General features: G+C 37.4%; 1 protein-coding gene across 1 annotated transcript in view; it reads left to right on the plus strand.

The window, feature by feature from the left end:
* Positions 1-855: 855 nt before the first annotated feature.
* LOC118323198 (perforin-1-like) overlaps positions 856-1,860 on the plus strand; it is a 4,171-nt gene continuing 3,166 nt past the window's right edge. The window contains 1 exon segment of the mRNA XM_035655132.1: positions 856-882. Coding sequence (XP_035511025.1) covers positions 856-882 — 27 coding nt within the window.

The following is a 1,860-nucleotide window of genomic DNA, read 5'->3' on the forward strand; positions in this document are numbered from 1 at the left end:
ATATAAGTGTTTTTAATTTAGATTCTGTGTATTTTAATTTAGATTCATTTTATTAGCTGTGCAGAGTTTGCTGCTGAACCAGTCCAATTCTATCAAAGGGCTCCCTAAAATGTGATTCTATCTTATCATATACAACTATTAAGTTACTTTGTATTTTTAATAAACTGAAGAATTTGATGAGAGCGTGTCTCCTGTTTTCACCGTTTATAGCCACAGCCCACTACCACTTCAGAGAAATGATAGGTTTGTGGTCTCTGGTTCGTTATTGACTGGAAAGCCAGGCTGACTTTTATGTTGTCAGTATCTATTTGAGCTTGTCTACAGACCACCAACTCCTCCTCCTCCTCAGACCTGGGTCTGCTCAGCATCGATGAAACAGTCAAACCACTTCTTTTTTTTTCCCCTTGCTCTCTTCAAGACCACTGTCACCTCACCCCCTCACCACCGCCTGCCCTGTTTTTTTTCGTTTTACATTCAGACACAAAGCACTGATATTCATGCTCACAGTCATTTTCAGCAATGCGTTGTGAACAGGCAAGACGAAGGTGAGTCTACGCTGTTATACTCATATTAAAATATTCTTTCACATTATTTGAATATACTAACCGTCAATGGGTTGTTTAATATAGTGTTGAGTTATTAAGAATCCAAACGTAGTATAGTTCAGTCTTGTAACATTTGTGAGATCTGTAGTTTCAAACATTTAGAAAGCTTTTATACTTTAAGTTAAGTTCATATATTTATAGAGCACATTCAAAGACAACAAATGTTGACCAGAGCAGTCGTGTATTCTTGATAGTTGTGGTGACTCAAATGCAGTTGTAGAAACACTGGTCTTAAGACTGGATTTAAAAAATGGCAGTTCACTGGAAAGACCTTAAGGTGAGGACTACAATGGTCCACAGTCTGGGGGCAACATTGGAAAATGTTTAATCACCGTTGGATTTTAACTGAGAATGTAGAATTGAGAGGAACATCTAGGAAGTTAAGTTGCAATAGGGGCTAAAGAGAGTATAAACTTGGGTCAATCCATGCAGTGTTTGAAAGATTGTTAAAATCAATTCTTCTGTTCTCTTCTTGGTACCAGTGAGGAGATTTGTGACAAACCACAAGCATGACTGACTGACTCAATAAGAAAGTCACCGAAATCAAGGTGCAAAGTCTGTTAATAGTCTCCTGACCCCTCAACGACAGATAGAGTGTTAGATCGCGATGGAGTTTGTCAAATTCTACACCTAGACCATTGCATGTTGAGGGACATTTGAGCTTAAACCACTAAAGGAAGGAAGGAGGGGGGAGAAATGAGCAGATTTGTCTTTCTCTCATAACGTTTTTTGGCCATGCAGTACTTGACATCCTTGCAGCAAACGAGAAGAGACTTAAAGGTGCCCTTTTATAAATAAACAAAAGTTACATTATCAAAAAACATTCTGTGTATCTCAGAAGTCTAACACCTGTTTTAAACTCATATAATAAAAAACATGAAACCATGGGACGGGGACCAAACCACAAGAGAAAGAATGAAAGGCAGATTAAGAATTAAAACCCACAACTGAAACAGATACATTGGGCAGATAAGACTCAAACCACAAGGCTTTAATCTGAAAATTAACTACATGACTGAGATAGCCCAGAGAAACTTTATCAAAAGCAGCAGATGGATCTAACACAATGAAAATAGTTTTTATTTTTTTATTTTCATCATCTAAAGACAACACAGAGTCATTTAAAACCCTTTACCTTAAGTAGTGGCGTGGTAATAACCTGCTTGTTCAACTAAAATGTTTCTTTTTTCAGGATAAACCATCAGTTTGCATCCATCACCCAACTTAACACCAACATGCTTCTGTTGAATATCTG

Source organism: Morone saxatilis, unplaced genomic scaffold (genome assembly GCF_004916995.1).
Source record: "Morone saxatilis isolate NCDOM2014 unplaced genomic scaffold, NCSU_SB_2.0 Contig14, whole genome shotgun sequence".
Lineage (NCBI taxonomy): Eukaryota > Metazoa > Chordata > Actinopteri > Moronidae > Morone > Morone saxatilis.